The 27,903-nt window shown below is 36.1% G+C and overlaps 3 protein-coding genes across 6 annotated transcripts in view; 1 reads left to right on the top strand and 2 right to left on the bottom strand.

Annotated features, from left to right (window-relative positions):
- Window positions 1-1,015: 1,015 nt before the first annotated feature.
- Window positions 1,016-10,853, bottom strand: LOC113112941 (arachidonate 5-lipoxygenase-like). Its single transcript, XM_026278883.1, has 14 exons — window positions 10,491-10,853; window positions 9,382-9,580; window positions 9,212-9,293; window positions 7,774-7,896; window positions 6,718-6,824; window positions 6,302-6,474; window positions 6,030-6,176; window positions 5,114-5,317; window positions 4,930-5,016; window positions 2,718-2,896; window positions 2,475-2,596; window positions 2,141-2,241; window positions 1,879-2,049; window positions 1,016-1,793 (listed from the first exon to the last, which is right to left on the bottom strand). The coding sequence occupies exons 1-14, from the start codon at window positions 10,638-10,640 to the stop codon at window positions 1,614-1,616; spliced, it is 2,025 nt and encodes a 674-aa protein (XP_026134668.1). The 5' UTR covers window positions 10,641-10,853; the 3' UTR covers window positions 1,016-1,613.
- A 1,291-nt stretch (window positions 10,854-12,144) lies between these two features.
- LOC113112939 (graves disease carrier protein homolog) lies at window positions 12,145-18,202 on the bottom strand. 4 transcript variants are annotated; one of them, XM_026278880.1, is made up of 11 exons: window positions 18,102-18,202; window positions 17,762-17,893; window positions 17,040-17,185; window positions 15,789-15,881; window positions 15,535-15,668; window positions 14,809-14,872; window positions 14,599-14,720; window positions 14,455-14,521; window positions 14,184-14,346; window positions 13,929-13,997; window positions 12,145-13,402 (listed from the first exon to the last, which is right to left on the bottom strand). In XM_026278880.1, the coding sequence occupies exons 3-11, from the start codon at window positions 17,137-17,139 to the stop codon at window positions 13,246-13,248; spliced, it is 969 nt and encodes a 322-aa protein (XP_026134665.1). In that variant the 5' UTR covers window positions 17,140-17,185; window positions 17,762-17,893; window positions 18,102-18,202; the 3' UTR covers window positions 12,145-13,245. The 4 variants fall into 4 exon arrangements, with proteins under 4 accessions (XP_026134665.1, XP_026134666.1, XP_026134664.1 ...); XM_026278881.1 differs by lacking the exon at window positions 17,762-17,893 and having other exon boundaries at window positions 18,102-18,194; XM_026278879.1 differs by having other exon boundaries at window positions 17,762-18,188.
- A 2,483-nt stretch (window positions 18,203-20,685) lies between these two features.
- Window positions 20,686-27,903, top strand: part of LOC113112936 (methylcytosine dioxygenase TET2-like) — a 38,278-nt gene continuing 31,060 nt past the window's right edge. Inside the window, exons 1-2 of the mRNA XM_026278874.1 lie at window positions 20,686-20,949; window positions 22,249-23,766. Of these exons, the coding sequence (XP_026134659.1) occupies window positions 22,408-23,766 (1,359 nt within the window). The 5' untranslated portion in view covers window positions 20,686-20,949; window positions 22,249-22,407. The remainder of the gene's footprint in view (window positions 20,950-22,248; window positions 23,767-27,903) is intronic.

The following is a 27,903-nucleotide window of genomic DNA, read 5'->3' as shown; positions in this document are numbered from 1 at the left end:
CGTGAATGACGCTGTTCATAAACGGAGCGGATTTAAACTGATCTCAGAGCAGCATCGCCTAACGTTTATGACGAGAGGGAAAAACATGATTTTTTTTAACGGATTGTCATACATTTTCATTTAAAATTAATGTTAACTCTTGAAAATTCAAATTAAAAAGGCATAAAAGATGCAGTGATGATATATTTTGTATATCATAAAATGTCCACATTTTTCATGAGAGAGGCTAAATATGAATCAGTAAAATCTTTATTTTGCGAGCAAACTGTATATGATCGTTAGTTTTCTGACTATTTGTTTGGATTTTCTAGTAGTGAACGTCCATCCAATATCTTATACTCTGAAGTACTCTGGAGGTAAAAGGTCAAATTTGAAGTAACCAAACTGAAGTAAATAAATTTAAGCAAAAATAAAAAAGGAAACAACTACCCTTATGAAACAAAAATATATTGCAGTATATTGGAAAATATCATGTAATATATTAGGCATATATTCTTATATATATTTACTTTTTCCAATATATTGCAATATATTGAAAGCGGCAATCATTTGTATATTTTGCAATATATATTATATAATATATGTATCAACAATATATTATCAAATGTATTCAAATATATAAAATATTAGAAAATAAAAAGGAAAAATAATATATTACAATATATCACAATATATTTTAAGAAATATATTGCTAAATATATTTTCCTTTCGTAACGGTATACATCCTAGTGACCTGATATAATGGAAGCATGACACTACAGTGTTGCAAATATCTGCCCATTTATTCACAGAAAATTTTTTTTAGTAACTGCAAAGCTTACGTGTTTCTTACTGCTTATAATTCATTCAATATTAGTTAGTATTAATCAGTAGACGTTCATGACTTTAAATGTAAATAACCTATCTTAAAAAATGATTTAAAAAACGTAAATAGACTAACAATTAATTAGTTTAATGCTATTTTCAAACAAACAAGCTGTTTAAGTTGCCCTTGCAATCAAGAATGAAGATAATGTTGCTGAAAGACATTTATTGATGTGTGTTTAAAGTAAAGGGTAAAAATAGCTAAATGTTAACATTAAGATAATAAAAAGGCATGCAATAATTTCTGGCTACAAAATCTGTAATTACATAATTTATTCTTACTCACAAAAAAGTAAATCATACATAAATAACAATGAAACTTCTCTTACATCACATCAGCACTCTTAACAATAAAAAAATCCAAAAATGGGTTTCAAAGTGAAGCCATAGAAGAATCATTTAGAAGACTTTCAGTGACCAGATCGTAAAGGAACATTATTTTACTTTTTCCACTATGAAAAAAATGGAAACGTTGCATTGATGTTAAAGGTTCTTCCAGGCACCAAAGATCCCAATAAAGAACCTTTATTTTCAAGAGTGTGGCATACTTTATAGATATATATAGATACATACTGGTAAAAAAAATGTATAATCTGAATAAACTGTAAGCCGGTTTCGATAATAGTCTCTGCTAAATGCATAAATGTCGATGTAAATATAAAATGATTTCTTTTTCCAATTTTTAACACATGAAACACTCTGATAAAACACTACTAGCATAGTGCTTCTGACCCCGTGCGATTGGTGAATCAGACAGCCACACTGTTTGGGATTCTGTCTGGGGACAGATAGTAGTAAGGCAGCCTCTTTCCATCATTTCGGTTCTTGATGACTTTAGTCACTTCTGCAAGATTCTTGCCGAATTTCACAATGGCGTCCTTCACAGGTTTCTCAATGAAGTGTTCGTCTGGATACATACCTAGGAACAACTGCAAAAATCATACTTTTCATTATTTGTCATGGCTCACATGCTTATTATTTGTATATATTCATATATGTGAACTTATCTCAGACCTCATTTTCTTGAAACTGACTGAGGGCCCACACGGCCCCCAGATGCCAGCAGGAGCGTCCTCGATCAGGCAGACTCTCCACTATGTATTTCAAATCCACCTCGCCCTTCTTCGTTGGAGGAGGCTTCCGCATGGTTGGGGGGGAGTTTGGGATCCATGAACACCAGTCAAACTGCAGTCAAGTTTCACAACATTGATATTAGCTTTGGACTTTTGCTGTTCATTTTACTTTACAACAAAATAGAAACATTCTAGCGTGTTACCTGGCCAAAGTTTACTGCAGCATGTTGTGCAGAGGCAGTGAAGATGACGATAGTTAGATACTCCACCAGCTGCTCTTTGGTTTGTAAAGTCTTGGGAAACTCTGCACACAGTGATAATGTGTCATCACATTTACTGTACATTCATGAGAACACAAAGTGGTCTGTAATTAAAGGATAGGAGACCTAAAATTAATTAGTAGTTGAGGATTTGCTAACAATAAGATTTGAGGTTCAGTCCACCTGCTGAAAAGTAAATAGAGGAAAACAACTGGAATGTCACCTTGAGCAAACTATTTAATGCCAGTCTTGTGATTTGTTTTAAGCGCATATTTACCACAGTAGTCACAGTCCTGCATTCCAAAGCTGCAAACATCTTTCACAAATGCCTGGATCTCTTCGTCTTCCTGGACTGTCTCGTCTTTTTCATAGTAGATGTTCACCACATCTGTCACAAAACTTGGAAGAGATCGAATCAATGCAAAATTATTGAACAAAAAAAAAAAAGGTCAAATTGTAATATTTGTCTTCTTCATTCCTTTACAAATCAAATGTCCATGCTTCATTTTGTAAGTCATACCTTTTCACTGCCTCCCAGACGCTGCAGCCATCATCTCTGTAGAAGTAGTAGGGCAGTTCCTCTCGGCTGTCCATGCCTCGTGCTTTTATGGCCTCTGGGAAACACAAGGACCTGTATGTGAAGGTCTTCATGGACCTCTGGACCAGTTCTACATGGCCACCTCCACCTGTCCCATTAGCCTGTGAAACAATAAACACTGACTTTAGTCAAATGTTACTGGACCTGAACAGTTAGCTCCAGTCTAAGTTTGAATCACTACAGTATGTGTCTGTTCATATCCAGACTGTCAGTCTGTGAATTAGCGGTGGGGATTTTTCAGTGATCTTTTTTGCATCAGTACACCAGTAGGTGCAGAAAAGATACGAATGATTCAGTGCATCAGTGCATTCAACACACACAGATTCATTCAGAAACAAGATAAGCGGCTGTCTTTATAAGTGAGTCACTGAATTATTTATACAACTGATTTGTTCAAAAAGAGTCTGTAATTGCATTCTCTTGGTTAACATCTTCTTGCTATACAGTATTATAATGTATACGTGCAATATTACTTTTTACAGAATGTGCCAAAACTGCACAGGTACTCTCGGGTCATGGTTGTCATAACACAAACCAAGTTTGGTCTTAATACCACTGAGCGTTCCAGAGATTTAACCTCGTTCTTTAGTGTGCTCTTCATAGAAATAGTTTGAGAATGGTTTGACTCATCAACTTTATTTTATCTTTATTTATATACTTTTATTTTTATTTGTATGGATAGAAGGTGAGTTGGTTAAAATTTCCAGAAAATTGGACAAATGGTCTAAAAGTAGCAAAAAAAATGTTTATATATATATATATATATATATATATATATATATATATATATATATATATATATATATATATATATATATACAGTACAGACCAAAAGTTTGGAAACATTACTATTTTTAATGTTTTTGAAAGAAGTTTCTTCTGCTCATCAAGCCTGCATTTATTTGATCAAAAATAAAGAAAAAAATGTAATATTATGATATATTATTACAATTTAAAATAATTGTTTTAAAATTTATTATACTTTAAGTTATCATTTATTTCTGTGATGCAAAGCTGAATTTTTAGAAATCATTCTGATATGATGATTCATTATCAAAGTTGGAAACAGTTCTGCTGCTTAATATTTTCTCAGATCATGTGATACTTGTTTAGGATACTTTGATGAATAAAAAGTAAAAATAGAAAAGAAAAAAAAAGAAGCTATGTTTTTAAAATATAAATAGTTTTTAATAACAATATACACTACTGGTCAGTAATTTGGGGTCAGTTATTTATTCTTCTTTTTTTAAAATAAAATCAATACTTTTATTCAGCAAGGATGTGTTAAATTGATAAAAAGTGATAGTAAAGAAAATATATTATTAGAATATTTATTATAATAATTTTTTTTTTTTTTTTTTTTTATAAATGCAGTTCTTTTGAACCTTTTATTCATCCAATATATTAGACAGCAGAACTGTTTCCAACACTCATAATAAATCAGAATATTAGAATGATTTCTAAATGATCATGTGATCGACTGGATGTTACATGTGACACTGAAGGCTGGAGTAATGAAGCTGAAAATTCAGCTTTGCATCACAGGAATAAATTTTTTTTTTAAGTATATTCAAATAGAAAACTTATTTTACATTGTTAATAATAGTTCACAATATTACTGTTTTTTTCTGTATTTTTGATCAAATAAATGCAGGCTTGATGGGCAGAAGAAACTTCTTTCAAAAACATATAAAATAGTAATCCAAATTTTGGTCTTTACTGTATATATATGTATATAATTTTATTTATTTATTTTTTGTGTGTAGAAAATTCCAAATAGTGGAAAAATATCATAAAAATATGAGGGAAAATGACTTCACAGGTGCAATAAAATCTGAGGGGGGAAAAAACTAAAGAATTTAGTTTCTAGCCCCTAAGGTTCAGAAGTTAATAGCATAGATATGCGCAGAATTTTAGACAGTTGGTTGCGCTAGAGGGAATGAGATTGAGTCTCAAAATTCTGTGGTTAATGTTCAGACCGGCCGCTATGTTGCCACATTTAACAACTATTTAGCACATGGTTCTATGGGCTGCCTTAGACTTCTAGATAGGAAGAAGAAAAAAAAGAAGAAGAAAACTGTTACATTTGTTGCCTAGAGAGGAAGTGAACTATAAGAGGAAGAGGACGGCTGACCTTGTCGAAGAGTCCACACTCACAGATGAGCTGCTCGCGAGCTTTGGTGTTAATGGCAATGGTGAAACGAATGTGAGGTAACAGCAACTGAAAGAGCAGAGGATGTCTCTCAGAATGTATAATCCACCATACATAGGGCATGAAAATCATAGAATCAATTCTATACATAGAACAAGGGAATTACCTTAAAAACAGGATGCACCGCAGGCAGCTGTCTGAACATGGCTATGCCAAAGACCTCAGATATCAGATGTGTCCTGAGAAGATGTGTGACGGTCTGGTGTACGTGGAAGTCTGAAGATCTGACCCAGATCTTGGCCAGCAACCAGTCGTGCTCATCATCAGTCGGGACGAAGATGGGGTTATCCTCTCCTGGGCTCTGACCCAGCTATGTCAATAATATAGAGGACATTTTCAAAACTCATTCAGCCTTTTTTTATAGACAGCCATATAAGCAATGGTTCTCAAACAAATGCCATTTTAAATTATATAAAAAAATTGTCATTTTGATGTATAATAATATTTCACAGTTTTGCTGTTTTTACTGTATTTTTGCAAATAAATGCAGCCTTGGGGAGCACAAGAAACTTCTTTCAAAAACATTTAATCGTAAGTGTATCTACATTTTTATGTATTCACTTGTTTTGAGTTATTTTCAAAGGCATTTTCTATTATCAACAGTATTTTTGCACAAAACAAATGCTGAAAATTAGCAGAACAATGCATACCTACTTACGAAAAGATCAGCAAATTTTTAATCAAGAGTGCATCAATGTTCAACGAAACAGTCAATATTGAAAGATAAAGTATGGTGTTCACTGTGTTTCTCTCTTCACTAAATCTTTGATGGAAAACGTGAAATAGAGACATTTGTTGTCACCTTTGTATTAAATTACTTGCATCCACAGTTTTCAACTGCTTCTGACAGAGCATGTCTACTTAATAATACGTTTCTGTGTTTTTGTTCTCAAGTTTTTCTAATTTCTCACGGCCTCGTGATAAAAGAAACAGAGAAGCAGAAAATAGCTTTTCACATACTGTGCTATATCTGATATTGACGTATCCAGCACATGAGCTTGTTGTGTGTGTAGTTCAGATACCTGGATGGCGATCGGCATGATTTTATTCTGACTGTTCTTGTAAAGCAGACAGATGGGTGCAGCCAAGTACTGAAGCGTGCATGGGTCCGTGGCATTGGGAGTAACACCATCTAACAGCTCATAGTCAGCTATAAAGATGTTTCCTTCCTGAAAAACAAGATAATGAATTTGTACTAAGACCATGTCGTATGTTGAATAGACACAGATAAGCATGTGTTGTGCGTGAATCATACTGCACAAGCCAGTATGCTCATGAATTACGGGTCGCGTACCTTGAGCTCTTCTTCCAGCGTGAGACCCCTCTCCAGACTCTCCTCGAGAATCTTTGTTGTGACTGGAAATTTGTCAGGAATTTCTGTGCATTTCCTGATGACCACTGGATTACAGCCGTTCAGGAACTGGTATCCGAACATGAAGTCCTCCTTCCAGTGCTCCATCACATACTCTATGCAAAGGTCACACGCAAGAAAATAAAAACAGCTATCAAATAAAATTAAAATGCTATCAAATATACCAATGTTTTTTACAGACATATGAGTAAACAAAATGTAATGCTGCATATGCCAAGCAGGTAATTCATGTATTATAAAAGATGAGAGCATTTATGAGACTAATAATTATGTGTGATGTGCTATTTTTGAATGTCGATAAAGATGTTGTAAAGTTTATGTATGCCGGTGGTTCAAACCTGATATTGTATTCTTAATTCTCATAAATATGCGCTCGAAGTCTGCAAAATCGCCCCATGAGGACTGGAACATGTGCATGAACTGGTTAACGTACAGATTTTCAATCCTAAGGAATAAAACACAGTCATTTAAATAAAGGTTCATACAGTATGATCTGTTATATTGAATAATATATCAAAATAATAAATAAAAAGAGATACATTTACTTGGATAGTCTACCCTTGTGAAAAAGAAGTACACTTGAGCATATGTTTTTAATAATACTAATTTACTTCAATAGAATTCAGTGTACTGAATGTTTTTGGACACTTAATCACATGCTAGTAGGAAATGAATGAAAAGTATTAGAGTTTAAATATTATTATTTTTAAATATTTTTAAACATTAAATTAAATTAGTTGAACCTAATAGTGTTTTTGTGCCAATTTCATAAATGTGACATCTTCATAAATATAATTTCATAATAGCTTCTATCATCTTTGAAATGGCTAGTGTAGTGCCATGGTAAAATAAAACTTTACATAATCAATATTTTAGTTTAGATCATCTGCAAATCTAGTTTAAAAAATATATATACATATTTGATTTCAAGTGCACATCAAATAAACTAAGCACTCTCGTTTTCCACAATGGTAATCCTGGCTTTCCCACGATCTTAAATTCAACCTCTGGGCGTCATGCAGTAAAAATGAGTTGTTGTGATAATCTAACTGTCACTGGGCCTGCAGATATGGGAGGGAAACACATGTATATGTGCAACTGAAAATGACACTTCTCCGATCTATTTATATCACAACACAATCGACCGAATCTGCAGTTTCCTCCTTTTAACTGTCACACTTTCTTCTTTAAGGCCTGCGCTAATGTACAACACCACAAAAACAATGCATGTTTGTATTCAGCCCTTGCTGATGGAGCTACATGAAAAAGCAAACAGATTCTGAAAGAAGCATGCAAATGTGCATAAATACAAACACGTGGTTACTTTATGGTAATAACAGTCAAAAGTATTCAAGGAGGAGATATGCACAGTCATCAAACACAATGAATCTTACGCTTTGCTGTAGTTCAGCACAAAGTCCACTCCTTTCTCGCTGTCGAACTGAATGTCCCGTGGAAGCCCACTGTGGGTTTGGGCATCTATACTCATAGGGAAGCCTGGGTGCCACTCCTTCCATCTTCAACATCAAGCATAGCATCATATTTTATTATGCAATAAATGAGAGGTTCCACATTTAAAACCAGGATTTCCCAGACAGTGCGGTCAGACATGTGGTAGTGGTGGAGGTCCCAGATTCAGTCCCATGTGCAATTGTAAGTCAAAAACAGATTCCTATTCCTATCATTTGTGTTCCCTAAAGGATAATTCACCCCAAAAAAATGTAATTATGTCACCATTTACTCACCCTCATGTCATTCCAAACCTGTATGAGTTTCTTTCTTATGCACAAAAGATAGAATGTGGGTCACCAAACAGTTGCATGGAACAAAAAACACAAATTCATCTGTTTGGTTGCCAACATTCTTCAAAATATCTTCATTTGTGTTCAGAAAAGAAACTTTTTCATTTTGGGGTTAACCATCCCTTATGGAGTTTTTAGATTAGCTTATCCCCAGGTAATTGTCTTTTTAAACTCTCCTTTTTAAAGGTAAAGTTCACCCAAACAATAACATTTCTGTCATCATTTATACACCTTCATTTTGCTCTTTGAAATCCCTAAAGCTATCTACGTAGGCAGCCAATCATAAACTGAACATCTCTTGCCTTATTAAATATTCATGAGCTTGGCACAGTCACAGAAACTCTGACGCGCTGTATTTTGTTTCAGAGTTTGGTGGAGAAAGCCAACCAATGCCGAGAAAAGTGTTAATTGTTGCAAAAAAAAGTGTTTTACTGGACAGAACTATGGACAAAAAAAAAAAATGTAAATGAGGAAATAAATACATTAAAAAAAAAATGCGGAGATAAATAATAAATAAATTTAATCAATGTGGATTATATATATATATATATATAGGGAATATATATATATAGGGAATAAAAGCATAAATAATTTTCCTTGGATATTTATTTATATAATTAGTTATTTCTAATTTTGCCAGGTTTAGCATTACAGAACAGTGTATTCAGGAAAACTGGATGGTACAGTCAGTCATAGAAACTCAAGAGCTCCACTAGACGTTATTTAAAACAAGTCGCGTTCCACGCATTTGCCCAAACCATGGCATGTGGCACTGCAACAGTGGTAACCTGAGATTTACAAAAGCACGATATGAAACCTGAATGCACAGAATAATTTTTTAAACTAGGGTAAAGAGTAAACAGTATATAAATGAATCATCAAAGTATAACTGTCTATGAGAAGAAGAAAAAATGGTCTGCTATGATGAAATTGACTTGACCACATGTGCATTTATTACGAAATTAGCCTACTTTTCCTGAAGACCACATATGCAACAGTGGTTAACCTCTTTCTGAAAGTTGCATCAAACCTGTATATCTTCTGCCTCTGTTCTAGTTCTTTGCGCCTGTGCTGTTTTTCCACTCCGGTCTTTTCATGCTGTGGCAGTCGAGCTGAAACACAGCAAGAATTATACCTTACATTATGGTAAAGTTAAAGTTTTATTAGAGGAAGAAATTTGCATGCCAGTCATGAACGTACCCCTGCCATCTCTGAGGATCACCTCTTTGTCATCAGTTAACCAGCGAAAGCAGGGGAACTCAATGTAATCTCCATAGGGCGTCTTCACCGTGATGTATTTGCAGTACCAGTCATCATGCACCCAGTATTTCTTCTTTTCAATCTTCACCAGCTCGATCTCACCCAGGTCTTCTCCCACACTGATGTCATATGAGTCCACCTTGAATTGAATCGAATGCAGTGGTTAAAAAAAAAAAAAAAAAAGGGAAAGAAACATGCAGGCTTAATATGCTTCCTGCAAGTTATCTTTTTTAAATCTTTCTCTTATCTTTCGTCTGACTTCAGTGATAAGACACCCTTAGAGATACACTGTATGACTAGTTCAAAGATACTGAGCAACTTTTATGTACGGACAGTGGTTTGATTGAAAGGATCAGCGAGATTGGCTATAAAGTGTTTTATCATATCACAGCTGAAGTGCGCCACACTGAAAACAAAAATGGTGAAATGTTTTCAGGAAATTGCTTTAATCAATGATAGAATAAGCAAGTAACACACTGAATTAAACAGGAATTTCGAAGTAAAAAGACTGAAATGGTATTTCCTTGTAAAACTTGTTAAAAATAACTGTGTAAACTGTGTAAAAGTCTTTATACAACATGTGCAATGCACTTCAGTTTTGACAGTATGTTATGTTGTTGTGAAAAGATTATTTGATTTTTGAGCTATAAGCCATAAGGCCCTGATCATTGAATTTGGCACAAAACATGCCCAAAAAAATCTGATCTGCCATTTAATAAACAGCATCCTTTCTACCTTTAAATTATTCATCATTTTCCCCATCACTTAAGATTATAAAACTCATTCTCATTGTTTATAAAGCCCAAGCTTTATAAATTAATCAAAAGACAATAAAGAAAGAATACCAAAGAATCAAAAAAAGAGGAAAAATATTAGCAATTTTAATTCACAAAGAAAATTGCAATTAATTTATGCAATGTAATTCTTTACATTATGTGCCCAATATGTTCAATTAATTCAGATACAATGATTTAAACCCTTCAGAAGGAGCTCAGAAGTCTAATGTAGCATTCGTTGCATTCATAGTGCAAAAAGTGTTGGAATCTTACCGCTCCTCTCTCAAAGTCGTTATAGAGGGGTTTATCCAGGAGGGTCCTCTCACTGCATCGCTCAGATCCCACCAGGGTCACATAGATGTAGTCATCGGTTCCAGCAAACCACTGAGAGCCTGTGGCCACAGTCACTGTGTAGTTGGGCATTTTTGTCAAGCTGGAGATCAGCTCTGCAACTGAAATCAAATGGACTTTTCAAGAGTCACACGCAGACTGCATTTCCTCTTCTCTCTCCCCCTCTCCCATTCTCTCTCTATCTGACTCGCTCAAGCCACAGACTTCACACACACCACACAGAAATTCATAGATGTGCTCTTGATAAGAACTGCGGCAGGCTTTACACAAGTTACTAGCATCAAGAAGTGTGTGAGAAGGGCGCAATGCAGTTTACTTATGAGTTCAATTTCTGATGATACATGACAGTAAAACACTCTCTACACTTCACAATAGAGGAACCAAATTTTAAGATGCCCTGCCTGGCATGCTTATCAGATATTTTAGTTCTCGTTTATCTTTAAGGCTTGACTTGGTTTTACTTGGAGTTAACGGTTACTTCACGGCTATTTTTGAATAATAGTTGATCTTGATAGTTTGCAATGTTTTGTGGTATTTGCCTTGTGGCGTACCAGCTCACATTCTGCTGATGAATACAACCCGATTTGCAATTTGCAAAGAAAAAAAACAATTACACGATTCTCATAGGATTGCAATATGCTGTTTTGCTGTTAAACAAACATTTAATTATTAGCAGTATTGAAAAGAGTTGAGCTGCTTTAGTGGAAACTAGTGGTGTGATGCATTCTTTCAGCTTTCACTTATAAAGTATATATATATATATATATAAATGAACCTGTACTGACCTTAAACCTTTGAATGGGAGTGTATACGAGTATAATGTGCTTTAATGGCCATAGAATAACAATTTTATTCAAAGTTCATAAGGACGAAAATCCTCACTGGCTGGTGAGCTCTACTTTTTTTTTATGACGCACATGGTAAGATGATAAGTAAGCCATACATAATACAACCAGTGTTTTGTTTCTAACATATTTTCCAGTCAAATAAGATAGAATCAAACAACAGGACCTTACAAACATAGGAGGAAATAAATGCAAATGAATTGCTAGGTGCGAGGTGTATCATATCAAATGCGCTTCAAAACAGAAATTAGGAAACTTTAGGGAAATCACACTGAATAACAAATGCTGTAGAATGAGATTATGCAAATGCTTACTGGCAGTATGTATTTTAAGTATCTGAAAGCAATCAAGATCAACTCCGGCACAACACAAAATATTTTATTTTTACTCCAAAGAATTGGATTAACATTTCTTTAATGATCATCTAAGCATACATTCAGATGAGTAATCACATGTACTGAACGGCCATTCACATTGTTCATTTGTTCAGTGCCTATTAACCATTTAAATTTGGACATAATATCCATTCATTAAGCAAATATAACACAAATAAATAAAGGCGATTTATCCAGAGCAGCAAGACGAACACAGTTCTCACGAATCAGAAAAGATAAGCTTAAGACAGACCTCAGATTCTAGTGATTCAGCTCGATGGCATGTAGTGCAAATAAACCTGAAATGTGTTCAATGAATCATGGCCTTCATTACACATACATGTATTCACTCAGTAATAAAACCATATCAACTGCTGTTTAATGTACTCATACACACATATATTCATAAATATTCCCATTCATCTTTGGAAACAGGTGCAGTTAAATGATCAACTTGTACATTAAATTTACAGAGGTTTAAGGACTATATTCACTGCAACACTGCCATCACATGGCAAAAAAAAAAAGAAGATAATTTTACAACAGAAAGATAATGAGGTAACCATTTAATTTTAATCTGGCTGGGTAAAAGTGTAATGACTGTTATGAATCCAATGTGAGATTCATAACACAAGCAAGACAGAACTATTTGTTTTATGACATGTCTGTGACAAATCCTTTGCATATAAAAAGGCAAGTCATTATTTTATTTCATTTAAACATTACTGTATTTAAGGGACTCTTTTAGTTCCCATCATGAATCGAAGCTTCACATGCATATCAGCTGTGATGTTGATGCTCTCTGTGAACTAACCTGCACTGTAAGGCATCAATCTATCTAAGATATTAAACTTCAGCCACAGTAACGTCGGCATCCGAACAAGACTGAATACTGCATTGACATTGTGTATGCTCTCTTCCATGTCCTATAATATTGAATTGTAGAGGAAAGTCATCTTTTATCACTAAAAGAAACTAATATCAGTCAATTAGATTTACGTTGACTCAGATTTACTGAAATATAACGCTACATATGAAGGAAATTTAGCAACAAAAAAAAAGTCAACTTCCATATTTGACATAAAAAGTGACGTCTTCAGTCATAGTTAAAAGCACTATGATAAACTGAAACTGTCCACATAAGTAAAACCTCCTGTGATTTAGTGTTTTTATGATTAAGGCAAATTGTTCGATCTGAGATGGAAAGGCTTCTTACAGGCAAGTTTCCATACAGACGCAGTTTCCATGTGTCGGTTGTTTCTGATCCACACATAACTTTTGTCTCTATACCTTTAGTGACGGTTGCTGGGCTGTGCAAAGGCACAGGTCTGCTAATTGTGAGGGTGTTTTGTAATAACTGGCGTTCAGATGACTGGTCGCTGGAATGGCAGACAGGGCTGCTGTGATGTTCCCGGGGTCGGTTCAACCCGTTCCTGTAAGGCTTAGTGACTGCTTGTTCTAGTTTAGGTGAAGAACTTGCTTCATGAACTCATAAGTGGTGAAGGCAACGGCTTGTGACGGTATACAGCGGATGTAGTTGAGGGACAGGCCACGATACAGTCCTTTCTTAACACCATACTCGGTGTACACATGCTTGAGAGTTTTAGTCAGGCTGCTGCTCAAACAAATCAAGTAAAAACATATTAGTGATCACAGACAAGTTTTGATTGAAATTTTTATTGTAACATGCAGAGATCTACTATTCATTACATATACATACATACACACATGCACACACACACACACACATATATTCTTTACTGAAAATTCTAAAGAAAAGCATTTATTTAAAAAGAAGTGCAGTGTACCACAGTTTCCTCAAACATATTAAGCAGAACAACTGATTTCAACATGAAAATGTTTTACAATGTTTCTTGAGCAGCAAAGTAAACGCTAAAAAAATAACTGCTCAACTAAATACAGAAACGCACAAGTAAGGTAGGGCATTGTTTTGATGCTTATATCGGGGAGATAAATAATTTAGCATTTATTTAATTTATTTTATTTTTCTTGCACACACACTCACACACATATTTAGCAGTTATCTGCCACACCTCTCTTATAATTTACTTACCATCTTCACCAGTGTGAATCATTTAGGAAACAAAGACTTAAAATCATCCAAATTATATAATACTCACCAACATTTGTCAAAATCAGGCAGTGATGCACCTAACTGCATTCTCCTCCGGGCAACATCTAATGGATATCTGTGCAGAGATATAAGAAAGAATGTTTTATACAGAACGTAAAATGTATGTACAGTAACTCAAATGCATATATGTAGCATACCTTTTGCCATTTACTTCAATTTAAAACTAAATAATGGTTGTAAAATAAAAAAAAATACAAACAATAACTTACAAACAAGGGATTTAAAAACAAAAAAAACATACGCAATAGTTTGGGCAATTGCTCCGGCAACCCCACCACACATCAGATTGACATGAGTCTTCAGCACTAGGACATCAGGGTTGTCCAGAGACGGCTTGCCTAAGAGCTCGGGGAAGTGAGAAAGTCCCAGAGTCTTCAATGTGCCAAACGTGAAAAAAGAAAAGCCTGGAACATAGAGAAAGCAGTCACACGAGGAAGCAAACTAAAGTAAAAGTGTTTTTCAGTTATGCACATTGTACTTTATAATTTACATAAAATAAGCAAGAAAATAACCTGCATATGGAGCCATGCCAATGATTGTGGGGGTCAAACCACGGTAGAATCCAGAGATTCCTCCTTCCTTTAAAGATAAAACACTCTCATGCAAAAGGGAAGCACAGAAAGGTTCTCAATGAAACTTCTCTCTTGTCTTCATACCTTAAGGTATATAGTCTGAAAAGCATTTCGTATGCCAGTGTAGCGATGCTCTCCTGTCACTTGAAACGCCAAGCGTGCTCGGATAACATCGAGTGGATAGGTGAAAATAACTGCAGTTATCCCTAAAGAAAGAATATAATGCAGATAAAGACACATTTCACTTATCATGAAGTTAAAAAAAGAAAAGAGTCATGGAAAATAATCACAAACCTGCCATAGATCCTGCCATGAGCCGATGAATATGCCCAGATATCCCCAGTTGTGTGTTAAGGAACTGAAAGTACATCAGAAATAGCTTAGTGCAAGCATTACATCATCTAAACAGAGTGCAGACTTGGTCTTAGTACAAAACTTTGTATTGTTAACATCTAGGTTGCTGAAGCTACATTGATTGAAACTGCCACAAGGTACTGAGAAAAAAAAAGTTAAGCTACTGACAAAAAGAAGTTAACCATATACAGTAATTAACATAATAAAATAAAATAAAATAACAGATTTTACGCAGTATAACATTAGCATTTATCTCATTTGTAGAGATGCATTTATTACAACGAATACATCTACTAAGAAAAGTGCTAACCTGTGTAATTGATTCCAGAATAAAACACAAAAATGCCTCACACAAACTACCTTAACTTCCTAAATAAATCTGTGAATCCTTTTTTTGAACTGGATTGCTGAAATAAATCACAAATTAACCAAATACATAAAAAGAATCAGACTAGTGCTTCACTTGAGAAGACCGTTTAGTAGATTGTGTTTGATTATTGATTATTTTTATGCCTGCATGTGCAATACCACGTGACACAAACTGCAGAAAAGTACTGGAAAAGCTATGGTATTCTGATCAACTGTCACACTACTAATAATATAGATATGTTAGGAATGTCACTATATTTGGTTTGTTATACCCCACGACTATGAAACAAAAGTAACCTTTCTGTAGTTATCAAAAGCCATAAACTGAATGGCTCCATATGGGAAAATCCTGATCATCATGGCTCCATTTCCTTTGTATAGTCCAAGGAAACCCTCTTTTTTTGGCACTGCCTTAAGTGTGGCAAACACTCCTGAAAAAAATAAACACACATGAGAAAATCTCATTCAGTCTTTTGGTGTATTCTAATGCCTAGTTCTTTTACAAATCAAAATGCACAAAAATGCTTGTTTTTAAAATTGGTTTAACTTACCAAGGTGTTTGTAATGAGGATTTTGAGCTTGTAGTAAAATTTTCACTCTATCGAGAGGCGCTATGGTGGACTTGGCACAGCATCCTGCAACACCTAAAAAATAAGATATAAGAGGATTAATGTTTAATTCATAAGTACTTCATTTTCAAGTAAAATCAATCATTATAACACACTCACAAGAAAAGATTAAATCTTGTATTGGTCTACCTGCATGTCATGTGACTATTAAAAGAATAGTTCTCCCCAAAATTACAATTTGTTGAACGTTTAACCAGCCCCAGGCCATTCACAATGTAGATTTATAGTTTGTTTCTTCATCAGAATAGATTTGGAGAAATTTAGCACTGCATCACTTACTCACCAGTGGATCCTCTGCAGTGAATGGGTGCCGTCAGAGTCCAAACTGCTCTTATAAACATCACAATAATCCACAGAACTCCAGTCCATCAATTAATGTCTCGTGCAGTGAAAAGCTGAGTGTTTGTAAAAAACAAATCCATCATTAAGACGTTTTTAACTTTTAAAAGCATCGCTTCTAGCTAAAACACTAGACTTTCTATGCATAAGATTGCTTTCTCTAGTCCTCTCATCTGAATCGGGAGTTAACTATGCACAGATCAAGCAGTATTTACAAGCGAAAACAGTTCTTAACAAATATGTTGGTGGATATCGAACTGAGAGTACAACAGTGGATGGATTTTTTCACTACAGGAAGTGTTATTATGGTTTATGGACTTATATTTTGGCCAGAAGTGACAGTTTAAAGTAAAAACACCTTTCAATGCTTAAGTGAAAAGTGACATGACATTCAGCCAAGTATGGTGACCCATACTCAGAATTCGTGTTCTGCATTTAACCCATCCAAAGTGCACACACACAGAGCAATGAACACACACACACACACACACTGTGAACACACACCCAGATCAGTGGTTAAAGCACATGCATTTCTCTAAAATACTCAGCTTTTCACTGCACAAGACATTAATTGGTGGACTGGAGTTCTGTGGATTTCTTGCGGATTATTGTGATGTTTTTATCAGCTGTTTAGATTCTTGATCTGATGGCACCCATTCACTGCAGAGGATCCACTGGTGAGCAAGTGATGTAATGCTGAATTTCTCCAAATCGGTTCTGATACAAAAACAAAGTCATCTACATCTTGGATGTACTTTAAAAATGTATTTGTTTATATAAGAGAACCTGAAGATACATGCTTTAGTACATAAACATTTTGTGATGAGACTTCACCTCCAGCTGTGAACGAGCGTAACCAGTAGTAGTAGTCTTTCTGGACAGGAGCTGGGATCTGAACCCGAGTCCCTGAGGAGGACACAGCCTCTGTCGTCATGATGGCTGCTATCAGGACTGCAGTGCATTCATGTCTTCAGCTCACTCTGGGAGGGAGGAAACAAACATGTGCACTGGTATTATTATTCCTCACCTGTTCTGTTTCTATATCAGTCATAAACAGTTGGACAGAGTTGTAAATGCATCAACGAGTCATTGGTTTGGGGAAATGTTAACAGATTCAGTTCACCTAACTAGAAAGACAAACCAAATCATATGCAGGTGCCATAAGTGAGTTACAGGTAACATTAAGGAAAGAAGCGACCATACAATTAAATTAATTGTACTGCAGTGTAATAACGACATTTCCAGGACTTTAACATTAATATGGAATTCTGTATCGATACTTATGTAAAGACATATTATTCAATTATTAATCAGAGATAATTTATTCTGGCTCCTAAATGCCTTTAATAATTACAGTACAGTAATACTGTATACACATCATGGAACTGAATGATTATCATACTCATGTCAAAAACTTAAATTTGAAGAAAAAATGGTAATTTTTGCTACTTTCTTTTTAGTTTGTGATTTTCTGGTATGCTTCTTTTTTGCAACTTTGGCTAAATGTGATAATAACAGTATTGCAGAACACAACAGGGATGTTTACACACTGTTACCTTGATTACTGCTGTTTATTCCGTGCGTCAACAGTCCATAATAACATACACCAGAGACAGACTTCACTCCTCGTGCAATTTACGCAGGACTGTTTGCATCATTCTCAAACATACGTTTTCATTAGCTCTGACCTGAATTATTAGAAACAGATCAAATAAATCTTGGCTAAAATCAAGGTCACTGATTGCACAACCGTATTATGTGACCTGTGTGATCCTGAAGCTGTCAGCTATTCCTGTTATAAACACTGCGTCCGAACTGCGTATATAATAAACTTCAACGTCGCTCTACATTAGATCCATACGTATGTAGTTATCTGAATTTAAACGATGTACTTACATAAAACACAAATCTAATAATTGGAATACATTTTTGTTCACGTGTTTGTCGGCAGATTCGTGCATATCATGTCCTTCACTGAATCGTTTCCTGTCGCGTGATTACTACGTAATTGCGTGTCAACACACCGCACCACAGCATTTTAGTGTGTGATTTTCTTAACATTCATCGACATTATATTCATTAATCAGATTTACTATGATAAAATATTAAATGTAATTTTTGGCAATACTGTGTATTGTAATTTTTTTCATTGTTATGTTAATTAAAATTAATTAATTTTAAGCATCATGATGATGATTGTATTTATTCATCTGAGGAATTATGGTCTATATATGAAAACGGCATAATATATAAATATAAGAAATAAGTATAATAATAATCTATTGTAATAACGTATTATTATTATTATTATTATTATACACAATAGTTGCCTTACCATAGTAATAATAATAATAACCTTGCTTATGATATTAATAGTTTTTTGTTCTATTCATTTTATTTGGATTATAATATTCTATATATGAAAACTGTGTAATAGAATAATACTAATGTTTATTATTATTATCAGTATTATTACTATGAATATTATTGATGTTGTTGTTGTAAATTCATAATTATAATATATAATACTAGTATTAGTAATAATGACAATGATAGTAATCATTATATTCTATTAATTTATTTTTGTGGAATGATTGTATATTAAAATTGCATAATAATATAATAATAATACAGATATAATTGTCATATTTCTATGCTTCATAAGAGCAGATTGTCATGCTCATTCACAGACATAAAGGTTCTGCTGGATTGGTAAATTCAGAGGTGATGATAGTCATAGTGAATTTATGTCATCTCAAGTCCTGGCACACGCATTATATTTGTATTAGCAGTTAGCTCAAGCGCGGTGAGTTAGCAGCCTAAAAACTGATATGATTGATAGATTGCAAAGATTGACTATCCTGAGAAAAGAAATCCAGTCCGGGATTCCCCACCGCTTCATGCCGAAGTGCATTAAGTATCCTGAAGTTGATTAGAGAGTGTAGGTCACAGTCTTACTGTCCCTTATCCAACCACACCACTTACTGTAGATCTGCACAAGAGGAAATACAAAGACTTGCAAGGAAAGGTAATAAAAGAAATCTAAAAAGGTAAAGGAATCTAAGAGTGGTCTTACTGGTTTTGCGTTCACTATTTCAGAGTTAAAGATAAGTATTAAAGAAGGAACTTCTGATCATCTAACAGTGTTCACTGATGAGATGTTAGCTGTCTTAATTATATTACGGAGGGTAGAACAAAATACAATTGTCAAGGTTGTTATATGTTCAGATAGCTTATCAACATTGATCTCTACAATCTTTATCATCGTATAACTGATATTGTTTATGAAATAGATTAAATTAGTTCAGAATTCAGCAAATAGGCTAAAAACAGAAATCAGATTCACGATTCCAGCTCAAGGGGGATTGAGGAGAATGAAGCTGCAGACGCATGACAGAATCATGGAAGTAGCGTTTAGTAAAGCTGAAAGTAAAGCAAAAATAAGGAATAATATTATGAAGGCCTGTCAGAAACATTGGAATGAGGGGAAGATAGGACATCAGATATACAATATTAAACAAGAAGTAGGGAGAATGCAAACAACAGGAAGATATACAAGTTCATATCATTATTTCCAGGTTGAGACTGGGGCATGCTTGGTAAAATAAAGTGAGTGAGTGACGTGACATACAGCCAAGTATGGTGACCCATACTCAGAATTCGTGCTCTGCATTTAACCCATTCGAAGGGCACACACACACACACACACACACACACACACACACACACACACACATGTTTGTTTTTGTGAAAAGTGGGGACATCCCATAGGAGTAATGGTTTTTATAATGTAGAAACTGTATATTCTATCGCCCTTCACCAACCCTACCCCTAACCCTCACAGGAAACTTTGTGCATTTTTACTTTCTCAAAAAAACCTAATTCTGTATGATTTATAAGCGTTTTGAAAAATGGGGACATGGGTTATGTCCTCATAAGTCACACACAAACTGTGAACACACACCCAGAGCAGTGGGCAGCCATTTATGCTGTGGCTCCCGGGGAGTAGCTGGGGGTTCAGCGCCTTGCTCAAGGACACCTCAGTCATGGTATTGCCAGATCGGGGCTCGAACCCACAACCTTAGGAATCAAACTCTAACCACTAAGCCATGACTTCCCAATGCATTTTATTGAAAAAGCATCCATCAGGCATGTGTGAGTGGAAGAAGAATCAGCAGAACATGTGATTAGTCAATGTGCCAAATACGAAAATCAAAGGATAAAATTAAAAGATGAATTAAAGAAATATGGAGTGAACACATTCAATCTATTTAAAGTTGGAGATCAGATCAATAAAGCTTTAGAAACTGGTTTAACGAAAATAATATAGCTTCTTGGGTTTATTTGTAACTTTTATGTCTTTTATTTTATTTATTTAAGGTTTTTTTTGGTTCTCTCTCTCTGACAAGTAAAGTTTTCTGGTCCACACTCCAGCGCAGTAGGCGGCGGATATGTTCTTTAAATGTTAGTTGCACGCGCCATTATAAAAACACGAAGAAGAAGAAGAAGAAGAGCGTGTAGGTCGAGCCTGGCCGAGGGCTGCCGTCAATGGATTGACATAAGAAGGATTTTCCTTTTATCCGGTGCTTTGGTCTCTGTGGCAGCATGTCAGTGTTAGTGTTCAGAGATACGCTGTGAAGACGCGTGCCCAGGGAAGATCCGTCGAAGAGCAATGCTGACGGATCGGTCGTGTCGTACAGGCGGGGAATATTATTAGCCTTCAGACAGTGCATCCGTCTCTCCGGTATGTAAAGTATTTCAACTCCCTTCAAAGTGTTCATAACAATGCAGCAAGTCGCGGATAAAGCCCCCTTCTTTGATTATTCGCTTGGTATCACGTTTGAAAGTTTGTAGAGCGGTTTAAAGAAACTGAAACGAACTGTTGTTAGAGATAAGCGAGTGAGAGCGTTAAGCGATTAGTCATCCGCAACGGCTGTCACAAAACCTAACGTTAGTTAGTTCCCTTCTTAGCATTTTTGGGCATCTTCGGTCCGTGACTCGCCTATGACGCACTAAAATGCTGTTTCTGTAGGGAGCTCACTAGGTTTGAAACACAGCCAGGTTAAAACACACTAGGTTTGTATAAACTTGTGTGAGTGTCTTTAGATCCACTTGTCAAAACAAACACTTGCCTAATTTGTATTTACATTTTGCTCTTGACAAGTGCCATAACACTTGTTCCACTTGAGGGACACTTCGAACCACATGTTGACAGCTGAACCAAATAAACATGTAACTGTAGGAAGTCTGAGTATCCCTTATAAAAAGAAGCATGATACTTTATTTTTACCGTAGTCATAAACCATGGTATTTAACATGTCACTGTCCAAAAGCTCTGGTAACAATACTGTATAAAAACTGTGTAATACCATGACACTTTCTGGTAGGCATGAGGATTTGTCTGATTAGCATTCCCTCCCTCATGTGTTTGTGTACTGATTACATTGTACCTAAAGGTAGCATAACATTTCCTTTAGTGAACCAGTATTTCACAGTAGCACTATTGTGCATTTTCTTGACTGAAATGTATTCAGTTATGTTCTTTATTTACTTGAGGAGCTGGTTAATGGTAGAAATAATGCGATATGTCAGACATCATGATTATCTGTTAGTTGATTAGTTTATTGAATGGTTCATTACACTTAATTAGCTTGCAATTAGTGACCCAATTTAATGGCTTGGTGAGCACATTAACAGACTTTTCATTACAGCCATGAATCCCTAGTCAGCTGCTTGACTTTTCAAAACCTCTAACATGCCATGGTGTGCATTATGATATCTTGTGAAGTTAACGTTTCACACTTCAGACTACACACTTAACACTTCTGTGGTACAACTGCCTGATCATGACACCTGAAATAGGAAGCTGATTGGCGACATCAATAGTTTTGAAGTGAATTTAGGATTATACTAACATGTAGTTGTCTTCAAAGCCTACATATATGGACCACAAACCCCAATAATAATGTAAAGGGTCTTTAATAAACTTAATAGGATGCTACATTGTGCCAAATAATTCTATAATGAACTGTCTTTTCCATAGGTATCCATATGTCATTGATGGAAAATTGTCAATGTGATCTTGCTTGAAACAGGGAACATTACATGAAAGATCTGAAAAGTTATATACTGTATAACTTTATACTGTTTCCCATGCCGGCTATCCTGAACTCCACCTCCCTCATCCTCACTGGCTTCAGCTATGCCTCGCACTCCCAGAGCACCCAAGAAGTCATCTTCTGCATCCAAAAAGCAAAATGTTAGGAGGGTGAAAGCTTCCAAGACTAGGAGGCAAACAGTCAACTTGCTCAAAGCGAATGTCAAGATCAGGAAGGCCATAGACAAGAAACAGGCAGCCAAAGCGACCCAAAGGACTGTTGTCAGCAAGCCCAGTAAGAGGACAGTTAAGAATGTCCCTGTTGCTAAAGGATCTAGGCACACGCGTGGTTCTTCGAACCAAAATGGCTTGTTGTCAAAACTTAATGGGAAAGGGAAGTCACCTCACAATAGTGTCTCATGTCCGAGGGAAGTGAAGTCCTACAGGAGAGTGGTTACAAAGAAACAGGGAGTTCTGGAGATCAGGGAACAGGATACTGATACTAAAAGGTCAGAAGTTCATGATACTAATGGTGATGGACAACAAAAGGGTGCTGAAATTCCCACTGGAGAGGGACAGAGTGTTAACATAAGCTCAGAGGAAACTCCGGAGGATCACAGAGAGACTGTTGTTCACAACACTGACCAGGCAGAGGAAGAGACGGTAAAGGCCGGCACAGAAACTCTGCAAAACGAAAGCTGCTCTGCTTCTACAGAGCAGCCGAAAACAGCGTTTGTTGAGCAGCATGACTCTCACGACCCCGTCAATAATGTGGACTTTGCCTACAACAATAATACCTCAGACCCAACAACTCCCTCCCCTTCACAGTCGGATAAGTATGTTTCAGGTCAGATTGAAGAGGTTCAACACATCGTTCCACACGTGAACTTTCCTGACAATTCTTTTCAAAGCGCTCCAGAAAACTCTACAGAAGCAGGTGAGACTGTGGCCTCCAATGAATCGCCAGCACTTGAAAAAATTGCAGATGCTCCCCAGAAGGAAAATGAGTTTGAAAGCACTGTAGACTTGGACGCCAAAGATGAAAATGATGATGAAATGTCGATGAAGAAAGAGGGGGCGCTTTCTCTCCTCTCGCTGAGCATGACCATTTACAACAGCACTCTCTGTGATATGGCCCGTGGGCCTCAGGCAACTACGACGCTCTCCAGTAGCACAGAAAGCACCCAGTCCTCGTTTGACAGTGACTCAGAGTTGGTTCTGGAGCACGGGGCGTCAGGAAACCCTTCTCTTCAAGTTGAGGATATTCAGCAGCGTTTACTTCAAGTTCAAGAGAGGAGGGACAGGAAAAGGAGAATTCACTGCGGTGTTTGCACACCTTGCCTGCGCAAGATCAACTGTGGGGAATGCAGGAGTTGCCTGAACCGAAAAACAGGCCATCAGATCTGTAAGCTCAGGAAGTGTGTTGAGCTGAGGAAGAAGCCCCTCATGATCTATACGGGAGAGGTAAGGCAACTTTCTGATGTGTCGCTTGCTCTAACTTTTACACTTTCAATTAAGGTCAAGTCAGTCAACTTTTTAGATCTTTAGAGTCCTAGTCCAAAAAAGTATTCATTATAATTTTACTTTTTTTTGGGGGGATGTTAGACTGATAACTGTATCAGTTTACACATCAGTAATGTCTGCTGGGTGATTCAAAACTTCCATCTAGTCACAAGGTAATAAGGAAATGCCTTGAAAGTTGCGGAACTTAATGCTCTGCATATAATTCCCAAAGACTAAAGTTTGTTTCAGTGAGGATTGTCTGGTGATTCTGTCACAACTATCACACAGCAGCAGAATTACTGTTGTCAGTAATTTAAAAAAAAAATTATAATAATTGTGAGCGATAAGTATGGTCATGTTCATACATTGTTTGCTTAAGAAGGAGATTGACAGCTACATTCTTAAACTCAATGACTCCCTTAATTTTTCAGAACTTGCAATTCGATTTTGAGAGTGTGTGCAGTAGTGCAGTAAATGTGCTTAAGTGTGCTTATGATTACAGTAAATTCCTATATGAAAACAAATACCTGTTTGCAATATCAACCAGCATGGCAAACTATATTTTACAGCTAAAATAATCTCTATAAGTGGCTTATAGTGGAAGACTTGCATATTCAAAATAAAAATGGCCGCTCCCGATCTCGAAGACCTAAAGTCATTAATTTCCAATGGAGAGTAGTGTGGGAGCTGCTTGGACCTCCGATCATATGCTTATGTGGAAAATTTTAGTTCAATTTGAGCTTCCATTGCGTTAAAATATTTGAACTTGTGGTTATATCTTATGTGACCACTCGACCAGATGTGGTGTATTCTAATCAAAACTGTGTGCGACGTCAGAATTACCAATATTTTTCCACTTTAACATTATTCTGTAAACACTTATTCTGTAAAATGGCGCTTTAGAATAATTATGGCAGGAATTATTATTTTATAATTAATCATTATGTATTTGATTAGCTCCATAAAACCTACTAAGTTTTAGTTTTTGGGGTTATTTTTATTTTGTGTAGATATATCTAGACAATCATGAATTTTTCCATGGTGAATATAACCTGAGGGTAACGGTTGCTTCACGACCTGTTTTAAAGTTCTGTGTGACTGCCGCTATGTGGAAAAGTGTGAAAATCATATCCAAATGTTGGAGACAGTGGAAAGGTGGTTTTACATTAAAAATATGGTGTATAAGTGGACTTCACATGAAAAAAAGAATTATATGACCCATTCAATTATGGTTAATACCATTACTAAGCTGGAGTTGTTTCAAGGTGTTGGGACTGATTTGGACATTTTGTTGGTTTCTGAATTGTACTTACTGATTATACTTGTACTTCTCATTATTGTGTTCTGACTGCATTGGCTCAAGAAAATATGAAAGAAATGTTTTCAGGCATAACTCATCACATGATTTACCATGAGTGCTGAACGTGTCTTATCTGTGTGTGCAAGTTTGTGAGCCAGAGAGAATGAATGGCACTCTACATATGTTAAGTCTCCATGTTACAGCGTGTGCTCCCTTTACTTGTGTGTGTGTGATTAGCCAGTAGATGAACAATTTGTCTAATGCATGTTTAATTCAGTAATAGTAATTGTTACTATGTCATTGTGCTGGTTAAGACGGAATGTAGCGGTTTATTCAGTGTCTGTTGTAAACAGGATGGGTGTTTGTGACTGAGCACTGATTTCTTTATTCTTAGACCCTTTGTCAAGTTTGCCAGTAAGGAGCTGAAAATATAAAACCACCCATGTACTTTAGTTAGGATTTTTTTTAGGATTTTTTATAAAACTGCCAAATGCTGAAATACATTGTAAGCAATAACAACTTTTTTGACGTTTATGCATATAGTTGCTAGTTTTGATCAGTTTTTGATCATCTACTTGGATGAAAGTTGAGCAACACAATTATTTCACTCTCAGCCAATTATAGAATTGTTGCAGTCACTTTGTGTGTTTGAGACTGTCCTCTAACGTCTGTCCGTTAGTAGTTCTCTGTCAGAAAAAGGGATGTTGAAAGGATTACACCGGGTTGAGGCTTGTTAATGAATGTCATTTCCATAAAATTACATCTACTATAGTTAAAGTCAATCTTTAGTCCGCTTGTCATCAGTGTCTAGATGTGAGCTGGTAGTTTGTGGCCTAATTGTCAGTTGGACTTGGATTTCTTGAATTTGTTTCTTTATCTTTAAAGGGGTCATCAGATGGGACATGCACTTTTGCAAGCTGTTTGAACTGAAATGTGTGTTGCTAGTGTGTACACAACCACCCTATGATGATAAAGATCCAGCTCAAGTGTTTTTTTTTTTGTTTTTTTTTTATCTCATTAATTCATTTCCCTTTTCTCAAATCAAGCTGATCTCCGATGCCTGTCTGTGTGATGTCATACAGACAGGCCCCTCCCACGATAGTATGATTGACAGTGGCGTTTGAGCACAGACTGGACTGGGGTCTTACCTTAGACCCCCCCTGAGTGAGCTGTCATCAGTCTGCCATTGTTTTACCACCGGAGCTGATGTAGACCAGAATGACTCTTAAAGTTTGAACAGTCAGAACTGTTTTGTATTGTTACATCCCTCCTGAACAGGTTAAATCAAGTCTCTTTGGGTGTATTTGGAAGAATGCGGCTGTCCTGACAAGAAGATCGGGATCAGCCTGTGTCCACACCTACTATTTCAGGCCAAAAGTTAAACAAACATGAAACTCTAATGCTTCCAAACTGGATCCTATAATCCTGATAGTGTATATGGGTATAATACTTACATGTGCTCTGACTTGAAACAAGATGTTTAGCTACCATACTGAAAATGACTTGAAGATATCAACATGCTTGGTGATTTGTGATCCAGTATGAGAGATCAGTTTGACGTAATTTGCTTTGTTTTTGCAACGTCTTTCTTTAATTAGACTTGTTGAACAATGTGACCCCTGGGCTAGAAGTGATCACATACCACATCTCACAGCCTGTGCCGCAACATGTCTCTTTCATCACTGTAGAATAGTCATAACAATTATAAGTAATGTGTGTTTTGTTTACTTTTCAGAGCATAGCTTTTGCTACGGGGAGATCTTTGCTGGAATGGCGATTTAGATTAAATCTAACTTTATCTGTTTGTTTCTCATCACTGGGTCTTGGTGATCATGTTTGTTCCATTCCTAATTATAAGGTATATTCATGCAAAAACAAAACAAATTTTGCTGGGTGTGCACATCTGCCATCCAGCTGGGACACTCCCAACTACACCAACACCCTATGATATTTTGGTTCAGAAAGTTTCCTCTATGATTGCTTGGCCTTTTTGGCATGCCTCAGAGACGGGGTTACCGCCGTGTGCTTGTGAATGGCACGGGGGGCTGCTTGGCTTGGCACAGTTGAGGAAGAGGGAAATCAGGGGAAAACGAAGGGTTAGAGGGCTGTTGGTTCAGTTGGGTCTGGTTTTAATCACTACTGACAGTGTGCTGAAGCCAGGCAGGATGCTGAGGTAACGCTTCAGAATACAGTGGCTTCAGTTTATGTCACACGTCTTGGTTTACTGTCAAGAAGTCTTTGGACCACATCGCGAGTTTTGGTATTAGTAAACGCCGATCAAAAGGTTTTTAGTCATGGTTTTTCTGTAGCTGGGGGGGTTTGTGTCAATGGTCCCAAAGGTAGATACAGCAGCCCATCCACCCCTGGGCTTTGCTCTGTTACAGGTAAACATTATATATTATCCTGACTGGGAAAACACTAGTTTCTCAGAAAAACCATGGTGACTTTCTCATCTCCAGGAAGTTATTTGGATTGGGTATGCTTATCAAGATGGTAACCTTAAGTTCTCTATTTTTTTTTTTTTTTACTGTGGTGTACAACAAATATTTATGTTACTAGTTTAGTTCACAGGTGATCTGCATTAATTTTCAGATGTTGTTTTTTTTTTTTTTTTTTTTTTTTTACTACTTTCATGTGCTAATGTCCTAATTTAAAGGGTTAGTTCACCCGAAAATCAAAATGATGTCATTAATAACTCACCATCATGTCGTTCCAAACCAGTGAAACCTCTTATCTTCGGAACACAGTTTAAGATATTTTAGATTTAGTCCGAGAGCTCTCAGTCCCTCCATTGAAGC

Source organism: Carassius auratus, chromosome 13 (genome assembly GCF_003368295.1).
Source record: "Carassius auratus strain Wakin chromosome 13, ASM336829v1, whole genome shotgun sequence".
Classification (NCBI taxonomy): Eukaryota; Metazoa; Chordata; class Actinopteri; order Cypriniformes; family Cyprinidae; genus Carassius; species Carassius auratus.
Note: the sequence above shows the minus strand (reverse complement) of the source record. Positions and strands in the feature narration are given on the sequence as shown.